Here is a 16,216-nt window from a genome sequence, read left to right as displayed (position 1 = left end):
ACCCGACCGTTCCGTAAGTCCGCCCACCTCCCCGCGCCCTAGGCTTCATGGTTCGGGCCGACTATAAAAGGCGCCGCTGGCCTGGGCTCGCTTGGCCCTGCGAAATCAAGTCCGTGCATCCGAGAGTCCGTGCGTCCCGCCCTTACTCACGCAGGTATGGACACCGAGAGTGCATCGGGCTGCGGGATGGGCCCCCTTGGAGCAGCTCAGGCCCAATCCAGACCTCAGCGCCGGCCGCCTTTGTTTTCTGCGCGCCGTAGCGGCTGCCTTTGTCCTTGCGGGAGTGGGAGTGGGGGTGGGGGGCGGGAAACCGAGGCCAGAACCTTGGAGTACCGGCCGCATCCCCATGCTTCCCGTCCCCAACTCGCGACATCTTCTGGGCGGGTGGGCTTGCGCGATCGCGCTACGGCCGACACGCTAGCTGGGGACCGGGCGGCCGCAGCCCGGCCGCCCTAGCTGTCCAGGTGGGCGGGTCTCCTAAAGTCTCCCGGCCGCGCCGACCTGGTCCCGGACAAGGTGCGGGGCAGGGCTGCAAGTGTCTCCGTCGCTCTGACTCGGTAACTCGGCCGGATATGCAGCGTGACCTTGGGAAGTGAAGACAAAGGGTCGTCCAGAGCACACTGACCCGGCATGGGTGGGGCGGGGGTGGCTCTCAGCTTTCAGTCATGGCCTGCGGCAAGGCGCACCTCGGAAAGCCCGCCCCGGAGTTCCAGGCCACCGCGGTTGTGGATGGCGCCTTCAAGGAGGTGAAGCTTTCCGACTACAAAGGTGAGGGCCTAGATGGGGGCCGCGGTGGGGGCGGGGCACAGGCCTTAGAGGGCCCGAGCGCCAACTCCTCGTCTCTTCCCATCCCTTTCCCTAGGGAAGTACGTGGTCCTCTTTTTCTACCCGCTGGACTTTACCTTTGTGTGCCCCACGGAGATCGTAGCTTTCAGCGACCGTGCTGCGGAGTTCCACAAGCTGAACTGCGAGGTGCTGGGCGTCTCCGTCGACTCTCAGTTCACCCACCTGGCTTGGTAGGAATGGAGATCACCAGCAAGGAGGGAGGGTACAGCTAAACCTACACCTCTCTAGGGCCCCAACTGTGTGTTCTCCTGGTCAGTGGGCAACCTCTGCGTATGCCTTTCCCAGCAAGAAAATAATGGAGAGGGTGATTCCCAAGTCCTTTACGATGATGACAGTAATTAGCCTTTGGAAAGTAGTTTCTGTGGCATAGGGCGTTGATAAATGTTTTATCTCAGTTAGGGCAATGCAGCCTCCCTCCCAAGAACTGTTTGAGCCAGGTGGAAACTCCAGTTTAAGAGTTCGAAAGAGGAGGATGAGGACTTCAGGGCAGGTTCTCTGCCTCCCGTTGCTGCTGCACACGTGAAGTTACTTTGCTAGAGTATTAACTTAGTCTTCCCAGTTGTGGGAAGCAGCCTCTGCACCCACTTCAGGGTGGGGTGGGTGGGGCTCCCTGAGACTTGCTTTCAGGCTGCTTATCTCTCACCTCCAGCACCCCCTTCTCCAGCCCTCATCGCACCCAGGCCCTTATCACAGGGTAAGGACCCTGCTGCACTGGCCATCCTGAGGTCCCAACTTTTTCTCCCCCACCCCCAGGATCAACACTCCCCGGAAGGAGGGAGGCTTGGGCCCACTGAACATCCCCCTGCTGGCTGATGTAACCAGAAAGTTGTCCAGTGATTATGGCGTGCTGAAGGAAGATGAGGGGGTCGCCTACAGGTACTGTGGGAACCTCGGGAAGCCCCTGTCCTCAGGGTGAGGGGACCACTCTCACCCTGTGGCTAGCAGGGAGTCTGTGCTCCCTCCCTGGGTCCTGACAGTGGGAGCCCCGGCTCCTCACTGTGAACTCCAATATCTCAGGGGCCTCTTTGTCATCGACGGCAAGGGTGTCCTTCGCCAGGTCACCGTCAATGACTTGCCTGTGGGACGCTCCGTGGATGAGGCTCTGAGGCTGGTCCAGGCTTTCCAGTACACAGATGAGCATGGGGAAGGTGAGCAGACACACCCATTCACATGTGTCCACATGTGGGTACATATGCAGCCCCTGTGTCATGCACACATATGTTCATGGCCTGCTCTATTGCTTGTGTGGAGTGGATGTGAGGGCCCTAGAGAAGATTCAGCTCAAGGTCTGCAAGAAATTTCTAGTCCGGTGGGGGAGATACTACCCCAATATAAGGGCAGACAACTGGGAAGGTAATAGAACTCCATAGAAGATATTTGAGAAGGCCTGTACCAAGGCAGGCTTGAATGTTAATTGGATCAGAGTTATCTTCTCCTGTGAAGGCCACTGGCCCTTCAAGTCCACTGGGACGGGGGCTAAGAGAGAAAGATATGATTAAAGGAGTCGGAAAGAAATTAAAATATCAGCCAGGGAATTTGCTGGCTGTCCAGTGCTTTCCAAACTTTTACTGCTAAGGGCCCAAGTTCAGTCCCTGATCAGGGAACTAAGATTCCATAAGCCACATGGCATGACCAAAAAATAAAATAGGGACTTCCCTGGCAGTCCAGTGGTTGAAACTTCCACTACAAGGGACACAGGTTCAAATCCCTGGTCGGAAAACTAAGATCCCACATGCCTTGAGGCACAGCCCCCCCAAAATGTCAGACGATCCTGCAGCTGAGCGTGGAGGGCTTCTTTCGTCATGTGGCATAGTCTTAGGCCTGGAGCACTTGGCTCTAGGCTTTTTCTTCTGCACCTCATGCTCTTGTGCCTCTCTTTGTCCCCTCACTACCGCTCTCCCTTGAACATGCACTCTAGCCTCTCCTGTGCATCCCTGTGTTTCCACAGTCTGCCCCGCCGGCTGGACACCAGGCAGTGATACAATCAAGCCCAATGTGGATGACAGCAAGGAATATTTCTCCAAACACAACTAGGCTGGCAGATGGTGGCAAGCCTGGGCTCTTGGCCTGCCTCTGGGCCCCTACCTGTGTGCCCTGTACTGACCCAGGAAATGCCAGACCTGCTCCTTCAGACTCCACAGTCCATGACCTCAGAAGGTTAGGCCAAGTCCTTCTCAAGCTCCCAGCTGCGAGCTGGTGAATGGTGACCCCCTCCTTGGAGCCCACATAACTGGGAACAGGCCTATAGGTGACTAATAAAGTATTAGGGACAGATCTAAGTCTTGTGTTTGTGTGGTTTGTCCTGGGGTGGTACCACCCGCGGCTGCTTTCTCCAGGCTGTGGCCTGGGAAACTGACACTCTGGTTACCAATCTCCACCACAAGGTGGCAGCCTTGCCTCATGCTCACTGCTTGCTTTCTCCGTGGCCTGAAGGGGGAGGTGGTTGGTGCTGTTGCCCCTTGCAGGGAGCAAGTCACAGGCTGCCTTATCACCTGAAACCTGGCCAGGCAGGGCAGCGCCTACACCTTAACAGCAGCCAGCCTGGGTTAAAAAGCCGCTTAGGAGCTGTGGTCTTCCCTGGGTCTTTTCAATAGCAAAACGGGAATAAAGACGACCAATGGGAATGAAGACAATACATGTTAAAAGAGATAAGTATGTGAAGATCAGGATTCTATTAATGGTTAATAGGACCAGGTTCCTGGGACTGGAAGAAGGTGGGGACCCAATCCTGAAAGTAGAACCAAGAGTGGGATGAGGTACATGCATAGTTCTGCTGCAAGTTCTGTACCACCAGAGGTTGGAAAGTCTGTCTTGCCCCTGAAATGGAAGGGTGAGGGTTAGACAAGAAGGCAAGTGTTAGGAGCAACACAGTGTTCTAAGGTGCAAAGTTTGATGCTGTACTTTTTCAGGCAAGTGGTGTTGCCATTCGTAGCCCTCATTTCCTTCCACAGCACTGACATGCTCATTTAATCCATAGACTCATTATTAAATTAAGCTTCCCTAGTGGCTTAGTAAAGAATTTGCCTACAATGCAGGAGTTGCAGGTTCGATCCCTGAGTCAAGAAGATCCCCTGGAGGAGGGAATGGCAACCCACTCCAGTATTCTTGGCCTGGAAAATCCCATGGACGGAGGATCCTGGCAGGCTACAGTCCATGGGGTCACTTAAGAGTCAGACACAGCTTAGTGACTAAACCACCACCACCATTAGTAGTACTCCCGCCTAATGCCCTCCAAAGTCACTCATCTCAGCCTTGGAGTTTTTATTCTATTGTTTTTAAATTTTTAAATTATTTTGACTGCACTAAGCCTTCATTGCTGAGTGGTGGCTTTCTCTAGTCACAGTGAATGGGGGCTGCTCTAGCTGCAGGGCAGGGGCTTCTCTGAAGCAGGAGCCCTGGAGCACTGGCTTGATCAGCAGTTGTGGCATACCACACTGGCTTAGTTGCTCCGCAGCATGTGGAATCTTCCCAAACCAGGAATCAAACTCGAGTCCCCTGCACCAGCAGGCGGATTCTTGGCCACTGGACCACAAGAGAAGTCCTCGGCCTTGGAATTTTATCTATACTCCTCCACAAGGCCCTACATGGTCTTCCCTGACCTCATCTCCACCTCGGTGGGTTCACTCCACTGAAGCATAGTGGCTTCTTGGTGTTCTTTAACAGGCTGATCTTGTTCTGGCCACAGAAACGTTGCCTATACTATTCTCTCTGGCAGAACTCTGTTACTGAGGATTTTCTCAGGGGTCAGCTGAAAAATCTCCTCATTAAAGTTCCGTGTTCCCAATTCATTCTCCAAAGCAGCTCACCTCCCCTGCTCCATCACGACCATTGTGACCAGTTTTTTTTTTTTCTCTCTCTTCCTGGCACTAACCACCATCTCCAAATCATGTTTGCTTGTTTATAGTCTGTCTGCCCTGGTCTAGCTAGTGACTCCAGGACCGGGTCGTTCAGTATTTTATAAACAAATTAATGGAGCGTCTGTTCTACCGCACCTAGGCCCTGTGGCCTGGTTTCTCAGTCTGTGTTTTTCTCTGCTGTTCGGGGGCTTCCAGCTCCGAAGCCTGCCAGATCCCCATCGGGGCTCGCCAGCCGCCCTCCCACCCGTCCTAGCTGCGGGGGAGGCAGCCCCGTGCGAGGGCGGCGGCGGCGCCCGGCGGCCCGAGCAGCCGCCCCGGCAGGACCAGACCTGGCAGTCGCCCCGCTCCCGGCCTGGCACCCGGGAGGGGAAACTGGCAGGCGGGCACCGCCCTTCCTGGCGGGGGTGGGGAGGGGATCGCGGTGGCAACGACGCGGAGGCAACTGCATCCCCCCGCCCGGGTCAGGTCAAATGCAGCGGGCGTGGGCTGGGCAGGACCCAGGGGCCAGCCCGATGGGGGAAACTCTGGGGTAGCTCTTGGGGCTCTGGAGCGCGGCCCGCTCACCGCGGACGCTCTGGACCCAGGCCTGGGGCTTTCCGGGCCTCGGTAGCCGCCAGCCTGGGAAAATCCCGGCCCCCTTCCCGGCGCCGCAGCCCTGCCCGGCAGAGCGGGGGAGGGGATTCCCGGAATCTGCCCGGAGACCGCCGTCGCGTCACTGGGCAGAATCAGCCCATGTTTGGACAGCGCTTCCGCATCGTCAGCGGGGAAAGCCCCTGCGCGCGCGGCTGGGCGGTGCCGCGCCTGCGCGCTGAGCGTTTCGCCCAAGGCATCCTGTCCCCTGGCCCTGGGCGGGCGGGGGGGGGGGGGGGGGGGGGGGGGGTGGCAGGACTGTGTACACACCCTGGACCTTCCAATCCGGGAGATCAGGAGACGCGAGAAGGGTTGGACACCCGGCTGAGGGCGCAAGATGCCTGAACAGAACTGGCGAGGTTGACACAGTTACAGGAGCAAGCCACAAACAGCCGTGGGGTGGGGGCTGCCCAGTACTCCCCTCCCTCCCCCCCGGCCGGCTTGAAAAAAAGACAACAGAAATTAATAAAGAACTTTTTTTTTTTTACTTAAATAGATTCAATAAAAAGTAAGGACAATAAACGAACTCACACATAAACACAGCTTAAAATAAATCCCTTAGAAACCGACTGGGTGTTTCTTCTCCACAGTACGGTGCAGAGGAGGGAGGGCAGGGGGCGGGGGTCCCCTCCCCAGTATCCCCGAGGGCTAGAGTACCGGGCGGCGGGGCCAGCTCCGCCGCAATCGCCCCCTCCTCCCCTCCCTGTTAAATACACAAATATATTATATTCAATATGAATTGAGTTCTGCAGGAAAAAAATAAAAAAAAATAGTGGAAGGGGGGCTTGTAAACGCTGAGGTGGAAGGACTGGGCGCAGAGCGGGCGGGCAGGAGTCCAGTGTGGTTTGTTGCGCCCTCAGGCCCCGGGGCCAGTGCCCACCGCCTGCCCCCTCGCCCCATGGGAGGCGTGCGCCCAGCCGTCCAGGTTGGGGAAATGTCCGTACGGGGGATAAGGGGGCGCTCAGAAGGCGTGTCCCTTGACCCCAAGCAGCAGTTGGCAGCCGTTGCTGACGTGGGTCATGACCTTCTGTTTGAGCTGGGCCACCTGCTCCCGGAGGAGGCCGGCAGTGTTGGACAGCCCGGCGTTCTCGGCCTTGAGTGTCTTCACCTTGTCCTCCAGGCGCGCGATGCGCTCCAGCTTCCGCTTCCGGCACTTGGTGGCCGCCAGCCGGTTTCGCAGCCGCTTGCGCTCTACTTTGATGCGCTCCTGGTCTTCCATGTTGATGGGGGACACCGGCGGCGTGGCATCGCGGCTGCGCGCCTCAGGCACGGTCTGCGGTTCCTCCTTGAAGGCGGAGGCGCCACGGCCCAGGCCCAGCTGCGCCGGGTGGCCGCCGGCGAAGGGCGGCGCGTGTGGGAGGTAGCTGATGGTGGCCGTCGGATACGAGCTGCCTGTCCCGACGGCGGCCCCGGCTCCTCCGGAGGGCGCAGAGGCCGGAGAATAGCTGCTGAGGTTGGTGTAGACTGGAGGAGGCTCCGGGCCGGCGTAGACGCCCCCGGGCCCGGCTGGGGGCCCCCCGCTGGCGCCCAGGGACACGTTGGGGGGCGTCACGTGGTTCATCTTGTGCAGGTCGTCCAGCGCTTTTACAAAGCCGTCGGCGAAGCCTTCCTGCTCCTCAGTGACGCCGCCCCCTGCGCCCCCCGCACCTCCACCGCTGCCACCCCCGCGGGGGTAAAAGTACTGTCCCGGGGGCGTGGGCGTCGTCGTGATCACGCCGTTGCTGTTGGGGACGATCAGGCGCTCCAGCTCCGATGAGGCGAGCTTGAGTGACGCGCCTGTGTCCGAACCCTGGCTAGAAAAGTAGCTGCCTCCGCCGTTGCCCTCTGGGCCGGGACCCCGCGCACCAGGTGCTTTGAGATTTCGGTAGGGGTCGGCCAGGTTGAGCGCCAGGCTGGGTTTCAGGAGTTTGTAGTCGTGTAGAGAGAGGCCGCCCGGGGTCCGGCCGTATCCCGCTGTTCCGTATGATTCGTCGTGGTAGAAGGGCTGTTCCATTTTAGTGCACATCCGGGCGGCCCGGGCGGTCTGAGGGGGTCCCTACGGGGCCGCCCCGGGCCTCGCTGCAGCGAGCCGCGCGCAGTCCGCGGCTGTGCCTGTATCTGGTGTCTGGACGAACGTTCCTGAGGGCTGGCACTGGTCGGGAGAGGTCGGTCGAAGGCTGTGCGAGGAAGCTCTGTGCGGCTTCTCGAGCCCCTTTGCCCCTCTCTAGCGCGCTCGTTTTCTTGGTGTCGCTTCCCCCTTGCTCCCTGCTCCCTGCTGGCTCCGGTGCTGGCCTGGCCGTGCTCAAGGTCCCGGCCGCTCCGCCAGAGCCACAAGCCTTTATACCGCGGTTGTCAGCCGCGGAAGTGCGCTCTGATTGGCTGTCGCCGGAGCCAGGCCCCCGCGCCCCCCTTCTGGAGCGTGGGGAAGGGGAGGAGGCGGCTCGCGTCATTGTCAGGAAGCGCGTGTCCTTGTAAACAGCGGCCACGGGCTGGGTGGCTCGGAGCGCCTGCAGGGGGAGGGGCCAGAGGACCCTAGGCTGCCTGAGGAAGGGGGTGCTGGGGCGATCCGAGGCATGCCGGGAGAGGTTTCGGGGAGGGTGATGATTTCCCTGGAGTACGCGATAAGGGATACGAGGAATTGGTACTGAGCAAGTGTGTGCGTGTTGGGGGGAGGGGGTGGTCCCGGGATGCACACGGAAAGGCCTGAGTGATCTGGAGTCTTTCAGAGGTGCTGGAGGGCTGAGAATACACTGAGAGACCCCGCAAAGGAGAGACAGGAAGGTTAAGCAAGGTAGATGGGGAAGCGGGAGAGGAGACATCTGACTCAGAAACTGAGTGGGGGTCCTGGGTACAGAAGGGTTGAGGGACTGGAATTTTCCCGGGAGGAGCTGAACCCAGGTAAAATAAGGAGGAGAGATCAAAAGTGTACCCGGGAGAGTTTGGAGGGTCCACTATGCAAAAAATGAGTCGGGGTCCTGGAGCCCACCGGAGAGAGACAGAGTCCCCCACAAGCGGGAAGGGGAAGGCATTGAAAGAAACTAGAAATGCATAAAGTGAGTGAGGGTCCTGGGGTACACTGAGGCAAGGAAAATACGTGGGGTAGAAGATTGGGATACTGTCAGAGGTTGGGGGTCACTGGGGTCATCTGCGAAGCCTCAATGAAGGAGAGAATTAGAAGGGTCGAGGCACCCTTTCAGAATTGAGATAACATTGATAGGGTCCCCTGTTGAGACCTGAGAGAAGGAGGGGTCTTTGAGGATCCCGGGGACCTTCCACGATCGGCTCCCTTCTCGTGGGTGCCTGTATACTCCCCACCCCAAAGCCCTCTCCTAGTGACCCTGAGGTTGACCGACACCGTGTCGGCTCCTAGACCCAGCCCGACGGCTGGGGCGCGGTCGCCCAACCCCACTCCTTCCTTAGAAACAGGCTGGGGAAAGAGCGCCGCGGCAGGAAGTGTGGCAACAGCCCCGGGGGACGGAGCCCGGCCCTGCCTCCGTCACTCGAATCCTAAGGGACCAGGGGCCCCGCCCTGTGTCCGGCGGGGTTCAGCGCCTCGGAAGAGGAACCTGAGCAGGCGACCCCCGAGGAAGCCAGGGGCGCTGAATAAGCCCAGCTGCCGAGGTCTCCAGTCACCGATCCCCACCCCAGTAATGGTTCAGTCCTCGGAGCCCGCTGGCAATGGCGGAGGCTGGCGGTCCCGGACGATTCCACTAGCCCGAGGAAGGGGGACCCACTGGGGAGCGGGGCCTGGTCGCCATGGCAACAGGCGGGAGTCCGCGGGCCGGACTGGGGGCGGGGCGGCCCCCGGAGTCTCGCCCCGACGCCCATATAAGGGCACAGGAAGGGGTGGGTCTAGCGCTGTCCCGGGGCCGAGGGCCCCGGTATCTGCCAGGTCCCAGGGCACGCCCGGGCCCCCGGACGGCTAGTCCCGACCAGCCCCGGCCGCCGCCCCCGGGGCCCCCACGGCCGCCTGGCCCGGCCCCACCCAGCCTCTCTGAGGCCGCGTCCTGCCAGGCCCTGCCTGGCCCGACCCAGCCTGGCAGGTCCCCGCCTGCCCGCGGGCCTGGTTCGGACTTCGCCCCCAGCCCGACGGCGAAGAGGGGGTGGGCCAATGCCTCCAGGCGACCCCGGCGCCTGGGCGGGCTGACACGGCTGCCTCTTACCTCGAGCTGGGTGCCCTTACTTTCTGCCAGAAGGTCTGGCACATCCATCCGTAAGGGCTGCGGTGCCCTCTTCTTCACTCATGTGGGTGAGGGGCCCTACTCCTGTTTTAGTATGGGGACGCCTCACCATCCAGAATACCTAAAGGGGGATCCATTCCCTCACCCTACGTGTCTCCTTCATCTGAGGGAACCCCTCCAGAGCCCCTTCCCCAGGAATAAGTGAAGGTTTAGATGGCGAGGCTTCGATTTAGACTTAAAGTGGAACTTCCAAGCAGATAGGATACCAGCCACTAGAACCAAAGTCTCTCAGAAAGTGAAGCCTCTATCTTTGGGGAGATAGGTTGAAGTTTCTTTAGGGCAGAGAGAGGCTGGGGGAGAGGAGCTAGCCAGCCTTTACAGGTCAAGCACAGAGTTCACCAAGTGTGGAGGAGAGAAGTAAAACGAAAGAAGGCAAAAGAGAAACTGAGCTCTGCGGGGGCTGGGGAAGTCCAGCAGAGCAGTGGCGCGTTGGGGAGGAAGGTCCCCTGAGAAGCTGGGGGTGTCCCCATCTTTGGAGGGTCCTTGTGACCCCTGGGTACCCCTCCCCTCCTCCCTTGCTTGAACTGCTCCCCTCCCCCGCCCTAGGCTCAAGGGAGATTCCAGTGGCCGCTGAGTCTGGCAGGCACGCTGCCAGGTCTGTGTCTCCCGCCCATGCTAATAACTGCAGCTGACATCTGGCTGGGCCCTGCGGGGGTGCATCGGGCAGCGTTGGGGGGCTGGGCAGGTCTGACCAGAGGGCAGCATCTCAGGAAGCCAACCTGCAGGTCCCACGGGCCAGGAGGCCACAGTGAGTCAGCCCTGACCAATGCTGAGGCTGGCCATGCCAGGGGAGTCCTGGAGAGAGGTGAGACTGTCCCAGTGAGGGTAGAGATGGAGGCCAAGGACCCAGCAAAGAAAAATGGATGTATGGGGGTGGGGGTTAGGGCAGGGAGAGCTGCAGGGTTGGAGTCATGCAGACAGACAGCACGACTCAGAGACACTTAAGACAAGCAGACAGAGAAATAATTACTATTTTAATAGCTAACACTTATATGGCTCTTCCCAGGAGAAGGAAATGGCAACCCACTCCAGTATTCTTGCCTGGAGAATTCCATGGACAGAGGAGCCTGGCCCAAAGAATCAGATACCACTGAGTGACTAACACACACACATATAGCTCTTACCATAGGCCAGGCACTCTTCTAAGTGGTTTACCTAGAATAACTCATTGCCTGCTTCCAACAACCCAGTGAAATGTATGCTATTTGCTATTAGCCCCCTTTAAGAGACCAGGCACAGCAAGATAAGGAACTTGCCTCCTGTCCCATAGCTCAAAGCCCTGGGGTTGACCTAAAACCTGAGCTGTCTGGCTCTAGAGTGTTAGCCAATTTTGCGTAGATAATCACAATCACAGAGGCATATATGCAGTACCAACTGCATGCTAAGCTCTGCAAGCCCTTTCATAAAGGGTCTCCTTTATGGGGGTTGGGGACAGGACAGAGGGGTGCTGGTGTGTTTGGGGGCAAGACCAGCATGCTCTCTGCACGAGTGTTTGAGCAGGGGGTGGGGACTGGGCCAGGAGGGAGGGTGGGGGCCCAGCTGAGCTGGTACAGCCGGTTCCAGGCCCCTGCCAGTCTCACCCTTGTGGCCTGGGCACCACCCCCTCATGCCGCCCCACTGGCGCCAAGGCCAGCCCCGTGAGGAGGGTGTGAGGAAAGCCCCCTCCTCTGTGCTGAGTGCCCAGACTAGCAGCCGGGTACTGCCCAGGCCATGGGCTTCAAACAAGCATCTAGCTAAGGAGACTGTGCCCAGGCTTTCCTCATGCCCAGGGGCCCGGGACCTGGGGGACTGGATAAGGAGGAAGTTTACCCACCCCCACCCATGGGTCTCTCTGGGGCTTTTGGCCTTGGCAGGAGGGACTTCTCCTTCTTATAAATAGCCTGGTGACCCCCCTCCACCCTGGCCCCACTGGCCGGCAGGGCCCTCACCAGGAAACTGGGCTGGGGGCTGCCTGTGAGTCAGCTAGTGGGCAGGCCAGGGCGAGAACCCGCAAGTCATAGCACCCAGGCTCCCTTGTCCCTGCCCCTGGGTGTGGACAGGCAGCTGGCAGGAAGAGGCTGAGAATCACGGAGGCCCTCCCCCAGGAACCCCTAGTTTGCCAGCTGCATCCCTCCCTCACCTCTGTGGTTTGGGGGTCCCTATCCCTCTCCTGGGGAGGAAGCGGCTCGGTTTTCTTGGAAGCAGGAAGGAGAGTCTGTCCTCAGGCTGACTAAGCTGGGCATGAGGGGAGTTTCCCACAAGACTGTTTCAGGTCCTGCCCCCCGCACTGCTGGAGAGGTCTTGGGGGGCCTGAGCATGGCTGAGATCCCGGGTGCCCCATTTATAGCGGATGTGCTGAGAAAACAGGCCCACACCCCACCAGGGACCTAGGCTGCTGAGCTGGGCCTCCTAGGGGAAGTGACAAAGAGCAGTCTGGGAGGGAGGTGGGGGGAGGTGTTTGGAGAGAGTAAGCACCAGGATCTCTGGGTGGGGGCAGAGAAGGGCTGGCCAGCCCAGAACCCCACAGTACCTCATCATGGTCCAGGGGCGCGCGCATGTCTGGCTGTCTGTGGGTTTGTGTGTGGCTGGCCTGTCAGGGCGTGTGAGAGTGTGTGTGAAGCCTGTCTTCTCAAGGCATGTGTCTGTGTGCTGGCCCAACCCTGCAGGGGTGTGTAGGGCCTGTCTGCTTTGGAGGGGGGTGAGTGTGTCTGTGTGTATGTGTACGGTCTATATGATATGTTGTATTGTGGCTGGCCTGTATACAAGAGTCTAGGGTGTACTGGAGTTCTTACTGCTAATCTATTCATGTCTGGTCTGTACGTGTATGTGTGTCTGTGTGTGAGGTCCATGGCTTGCCTGTGTGAGGTCTGTGTGTGACGTCCGTGGCTGGTGTGTGTCTGTGACTGTGTTTGTGTCCATGTGGGCTCTGTGGCTGGTGTGTATGTGTGCATGTGTTAGCCAACAGGTTCTGTCAGGGTGTCCTTGTGCCAGCGTGTTAATGAATATCCGACTGGGGCCTGTCCATGCTTCTCTGGGTTGGGTGTGACCATCTGGCCAGACCATGTCTGTGAATATGTCAGTCTGTCCACTTTCATATGCCCAGTCTGTCAGAGGGTCTGACGTGTGTGTTATCAGTGAGGCAGTGTGTATCTATAAGGCTGATTTCTGGTGTCCTCAGAGCTTGTCTGAGTATGTATGCAACTGTGTGTGTGTGCTGTTGGGGGGTGGCGGCTGGGGCTGTCTGTCATGGTCTGTATGTGTCCCTCCTGTCCTTCTCTCCATACATTTATGATTGTCTCTGTCACCTCTGAGCTATCTTTTCGAATTGATCTTGCTAGTGTGTGCGTGCGCGTGTATGCCTTTGTGGCCTTCTCCGGTGTGTCAGGATCTAACACTGTGTCTGAACATATCTTGTGCACCTCTTGGGGCACTTGCAGTGAAAGTGACCGTCCCTTATCTCTGAGTCTATCCACATGCCTGTGTTGCCCACTTGCATCTGTGTGTCCGTCTTGCCTGTTTCTGGCCTGTCACATTTGTCTCAGGGTGTCTGTGGACATGCGACTGTCTGCCAGGCTGTGCACTTCTCACCTGAACGTCAATATCCTTGTGTTTGTGCCTGTCAGTGTGTCCATCTTGCTTGTACGCTGAGTTCACCTATCTGTGTTACCTTTATGCTTCTGGCCTTTCAGTATCTTCATGTGTTTGGCAGCATTTCGGTCTTCCTCTTTGGCCTACCCTGTCACCTTTGACAGCTGTCTTTACCCAGATTTGTGTCTGACCCTGTCAGTGTGTCCCCGTTTGGCAATCCGTCTGTGGCCAGGGTGACAGGAGTTTTGTGTGTGTAGACTGGCTTTCTCTCGGGGTGACTGTATATGTGTATGCTCCTTGCCGCCCCTCCAAGTCTGGCTGCTCTGGGCCGTGTTTACTCTGCCCCCAGCCGACTGCTGTCCTGCCCGGGGAGGGGCTGACTCTCCCGTCTGTCCAGCCAGGAGTCCACAGGATGTTCCCGAGACGCTGTCTCCGCCGACATCCCCTCCCTTGGGCCACCCTCGGGTCAGGACCCAGGCATCCACGACGGTGGGGGTGGGGCTACAGCTTATGTTGGGGGGGCATGTCAGGGCCCCGGAATGAGGGTGGGGGGTGGGGTGGGGAGGCGACGGGCCCAACAGGTTCCGCCTCATTCCTGCCCCGCCTCTCACTTCCTGGGTGCCTGCCCCGGGCAGGGGGTGGACGGACGGGATGAACCCTATGGCCTCAGAGATCCTGGGTGGGGCATGGACTGCCCCACAAGGACTCACTTCTGCTGGGCACCCGGCACCCAGGCCTGGGAGACAGGAGGAGCCTGGGTCCTTTTTCCGACCAAGCTCCCTTCTCTGCTCCTGTGCCCAGCTCTGGAAACAAAGTGTCCCATCTATTACTCAGCTAATCTCACAATGCCACAATAAACTGCTCAAAATTATCCCCCATTTTCAGATGGGGAAACTTGAGAACCAGAGAGCAATGAGGGCAGAGGCAGGATTTGAACCCAACTCTGTACATGCCACCCAAGACCCTCCCCCCAGTCAGCTCACCAACAGCCTTCCCTCCCCTCTCTAAAAATGGTACGTGTGGGGAGTATGAACCCAGGTCCCCACGAGGCCCGGCTCAAGGGGGCGCCTGGCTCGCTCTGAGTCAAAAGGGGCCCCTGGATGAAATGAATAAGAAAACGGCTTTAACCGTTTCATCGCCAACGGGCTCTGCCAAAACTTCCTGTGGGCTTGAGGGGGAGGGGCTGGGGACTTGGTTCCCGGAGGGTTTTGAGGGGGTAGATACTGACAATTCAGGGGTGGGGGAAAACGCCTCTAGTGACCTTGATGAGAGATGGCTAAGCGAAAACACTAGACACCGACCCTCGCAGGAGGGAGAGCCCCACCCTTCGAGCTTCAGGTCCCCAGTACTGGGTTCTCAGCCCCCACTGCCTGGAAGGGGGTCTCAGAGTCCACAGCCCCCTCCCCAAGGGCTTGAGTCACGCACGGGGAAAAGCCGCGAGGGGTGAGTCACGGGGTGGAGAATGGGGAGCGAGGTCTGCTGTGGCCAGGGGACCCTCAAGCTGACCTGAGTCACGCACGCCCCGGGCTCGCTGACCCCAGCCCCTTCCCCGGAGATTAGGAGCGGGAAGCCCATTATCGGTGGACTGTGGAATTCAAGGAAGAGCTGGGAGGGGGAGGAAGCACGCGCCCAGCAGCGCGGGAAGCTCCGGTTCCCATGGTAACTGGAGGGGGGGGGGTCTGTCAGCTCGATGGCGGGGTTCCTCCCTCGTCAGGGACGGTCCCCGAGCACTGGGGAAGCCCCCGTGCGCTCTGTCGAGGGGCCACAAGTTTCAGGTCAGGCAGGAAGGGGTTAACGGCGCTGCGTCCCGCCCCACCTCCCCTGCCAGGGTTTCACCCGCGCCCAACTGTCCCGGGCAGGGTGGGGCTGCGCCCAGCGCTCCCCCGCGCGCCCAACCCCCGCGGCTGCCCACGCACGCACGCACGCACACACGCACGCACGCATGCACGCACGCAGCTAGCCTATTTCCACCCTCTCCCGGCGCTCGCAGGCACGACCGCGTCGGGCTCCACGCAGGCAGCGATCGCCGTCGTGCCTCACGTCACGCACGACGCACGCGCCCCCGCAGCGCAGGGAGCGGGGCCCAGCGGGGCCCAGAGCAGCAGAGCTCGGGGGTTTTTGACACCCCCGGAGCCTGTCACTGCCTCTGCCTCCGCTAAGTACGCTGTCTTGTGTGACTTTAACACCTCCCCACAAGGTCACAAACTCTGGATCTACAGTGGCACACGGACACAAGATAAACCTGCCACACGTTGGCACAAACCTTCACTAATCCAGCCAGCCCCGCAGCGAATGCGGGCAGGGTCACACTGTCACACACCGTTTGTGGTAGGGACACAGACAGAGCCATCTTCATATACAGGTGACATATACAGACACTGCTATAAAGCCACACCAACAACACAAAGTAAGACGCAAACAGATAAAGTCTTGGACCTCAGGAATCCAGTTGTCAAGCAGCCACTCCCCTCACATGGAGACTAGAGTTACAGACACATTGTGGGGACAGACTCGATGGTTATACTGTCCGCGTACATCACAGGGCACAGAAAGTAAGACAAACCCACAAGGCTGCATACAGGGACACCAGATTGTCTCGGGGACATGGGCAAACCAAGGCCACCCATGACAGCCTCATGCTATCCCAGGAAAACACATGACATAAAGTAGGACACGGTCACAGAAACAAAGGCATACTGAAGTACTGATTATCAGTCATTCACTACTTACACAAAGAATGACATAGGGATATAGACACAAAGGGTTTCCCTGGTAGCTCAGCTGGTAAAGAATCTGCCTGCAGTGCAGGAGACCCCAGTTCGATCCCTAGGTCAGGAAGAATCCCCTAGAGAAGGAAATGGCAACCCACTCCAGTATTCTTGTCTGGAAAAGCGTATGGACAGAGGAGCTTGGCGGGCTACAGTCCATGGGGGTCCCAAGAGCCCCACACGACTTAGCGACTAAACCAGTACCAAGGTCCCATAAAGAAAAACACGTGCCCTAGTCTCTGACAGCACACCCCTCCTCCAAAAAACCCCCACCAAATCACACACACAGCCTGTTGTGTAAATTCCCAGGGCCTCAAGACTCACCAAG

General features: G+C 58.9%; 2 protein-coding genes across 3 annotated transcripts; one reads left to right on the top strand and one right to left on the bottom strand.

The window, feature by feature from the left end:
- On the top strand, positions 1 to 3,125 carry PRDX2 (peroxiredoxin 2). Of its 2 annotated transcripts, none has more exons than XM_040240858.1 (6): positions 1 to 154; positions 657 to 768; positions 863 to 1,016; positions 1,600 to 1,722; positions 1,864 to 1,994; positions 2,795 to 3,125. In XM_040240858.1, exons 2-6 carry the CDS (start codon positions 666 to 668, stop codon positions 2,878 to 2,880), a joined length of 597 nt encoding a protein of 198 aa, XP_040096792.1. In that variant the 5' UTR covers positions 1 to 154; positions 657 to 665; the 3' UTR covers positions 2,881 to 3,125. The 2 variants fall into 2 exon arrangements, with proteins under 2 accessions (XP_040096792.1, XP_040096793.1); XM_040240859.1 differs by having other exon boundaries at positions 89 to 154; positions 579 to 768.
- A 2,670-nt stretch (positions 3,126 to 5,795) lies between these two features.
- Positions 5,796 to 7,777, bottom strand: JUNB (JunB proto-oncogene, AP-1 transcription factor subunit). The gene has a single exon (XM_040240850.1). The coding sequence runs from the start codon at positions 7,336 to 7,338 to the stop codon at positions 6,295 to 6,297; it is 1,044 nt and encodes a 347-aa protein (XP_040096784.1). The 5' UTR covers positions 7,339 to 7,777; the 3' UTR covers positions 5,796 to 6,294.
- Between the last annotated feature and the right edge of the window lie 8,439 nt (positions 7,778 to 16,216).

The sequence above is a fragment of the Oryx dammah genome, unplaced genomic scaffold, assembly GCF_014754425.2.
Source record: "Oryx dammah isolate SB20612 unplaced genomic scaffold, SCBI_Odam_1.1 HiC_scaffold_5, whole genome shotgun sequence".
In the NCBI taxonomy this organism is placed as follows: domain Eukaryota; kingdom Metazoa; phylum Chordata; class Mammalia; order Artiodactyla; family Bovidae; genus Oryx; species Oryx dammah.
This window is presented reverse-complemented; position numbering and strand designations above follow the sequence as displayed.